General features: G+C 30.2%; 1 protein-coding gene across 1 annotated transcript in view; it reads left to right on the top strand.

Annotated features, from left to right (window-relative positions):
- Window positions 1–126: 126 nt before the first annotated feature.
- The window catches only part of LOTGIDRAFT_176698 (hypothetical protein), a gene marked incomplete at both ends in the record, with an annotated part of 3686 nt that continues 2321 nt past the window's right edge, over window positions 127–1491 (top strand). Inside the window, 2 exons of the mRNA XM_009056172.1 lie at window positions 127–219; window positions 1232–1386. Coding sequence (XP_009054420.1) covers window positions 127–219; window positions 1232–1386 — 248 coding nt within the window. The remainder of the gene's footprint in view (window positions 220–1231; window positions 1387–1491) is intronic.

Raw genomic sequence — 1491 nt, 5'->3', positions numbered from 1 at the left:
TATTTTGATATCTATGAGGAATTTCGACTAAATGAACAAGGTAGATGATCACGTCTGCCTTTTTCTGCCTATCAAAATAATATGTTGTCATGTAACAAATTATATTGTTTTCTAACTTATTTCCAGTTCGGCAATGTATATCTTTAGACCAAGGTCAGAGTAAAATACTCTGTAGACCCCCTGGTGAGACTTTGGGAGGGGATCAATATTCGGTTCCAGGTACTAACGCATGCCGAACTTAGAACCCTGATGTTCATCGTTCAGTAGCTGTCTGTATCATGTGCCGAACTTAAAACATTAATTTGGTTTTATTCCTGACATTGGCATACTGCAATAATTCCACTCTTATTTTTTTTATTCTTTTTTTTTTATTTATATATTTATTTATTTATTTTTTTTTTCGGAAATCATTTTCAAACTATTAGTATTATTTTTTTGTAAATTTATGAATGATCAATACGTTCTGAAATTATCAATGAAGCCAAATTAATGTTACACTGGTAATATTTGTATTATATATCTGAATATTGTGGTATTTGTTGTATTGAAGTAGAGGCTTATTAAACAGTGTCAAGCCATTACGAAAGTACACATTTCGTAATGGCTTGACTTTATGAAGATAATTAAACAAGAAGCTTGGAGTTTTTAGTAGAATTACATCTATAAATGCAAGAAATCGAGACAAAGGTTACTGCGATTGGTCAATGTATTGCTATAAACTACTTGTGCTTGCATTGTTAAAAGCTTTTTTTGTTCGTGAAAAAGTTACTATGGTATATGAAACCTTAATTCCATAATATAATGCATGCTATTAGGGAAACAGTCTGCATTTTGAAAGATAAAACATAGATTATATATGTTTTACTAACAATATATTACTAATATCAATTATATGTTTATTAAAGAAAGGATATGTTCTGATTCGAAAATGTACTACACAGTGTACTTGTATCTAAAAATTACATATCTTCAAATGACATCTGCCTATGTTTGCCTTGTTTGCAACTGAAGCTCTATGTCACCCTTTGCTTCATTCACACAGCTATCGTGTACACTTGTACTTAACACAACATCTTCTTACAAAGATAACAAAAATCATAGCAATATTTCATTATTAAACTTATTTTAAGCAACATTAAACATCAGTTTTTTCGTACTATATAATATGAATTTCTATCTATATGTGTATATAATTTCTAGACAAATTTATTATGACTTTGTTTGATTTCAGTGTATACAACCAGTACACAACAGCAGGATGCTAGTAGTACAGCTATAGTTGAAGGTGTTGGTGTATCATTATTTGGTCTCTATCATGTTGTAATCATTATTGTGTTAATTAACATGTTAATTGCTATGATGAGTCATTCGTTTGAGGATATTCAGGTTAATTTTCACTTTAATTGTATTAATAACAAGCATCTTCAGCAACAAGCATCGTCCATCTTGTGCAGGCGTGATTTTCGGACTTGAGTGTCAGTTATCCTATAA

This window comes from Lottia gigantea (genome assembly GCF_000327385.1).
Source record: "Lottia gigantea unplaced genomic scaffold LOTGIsca_2672, whole genome shotgun sequence".
NCBI lineage: Eukaryota > Metazoa > Mollusca > Gastropoda > Lottiidae > Lottia > Lottia gigantea.
The sequence above is the reverse complement of the archived record's forward strand: the minus strand, read 5'-3'. Positions and strand labels throughout refer to the sequence as shown.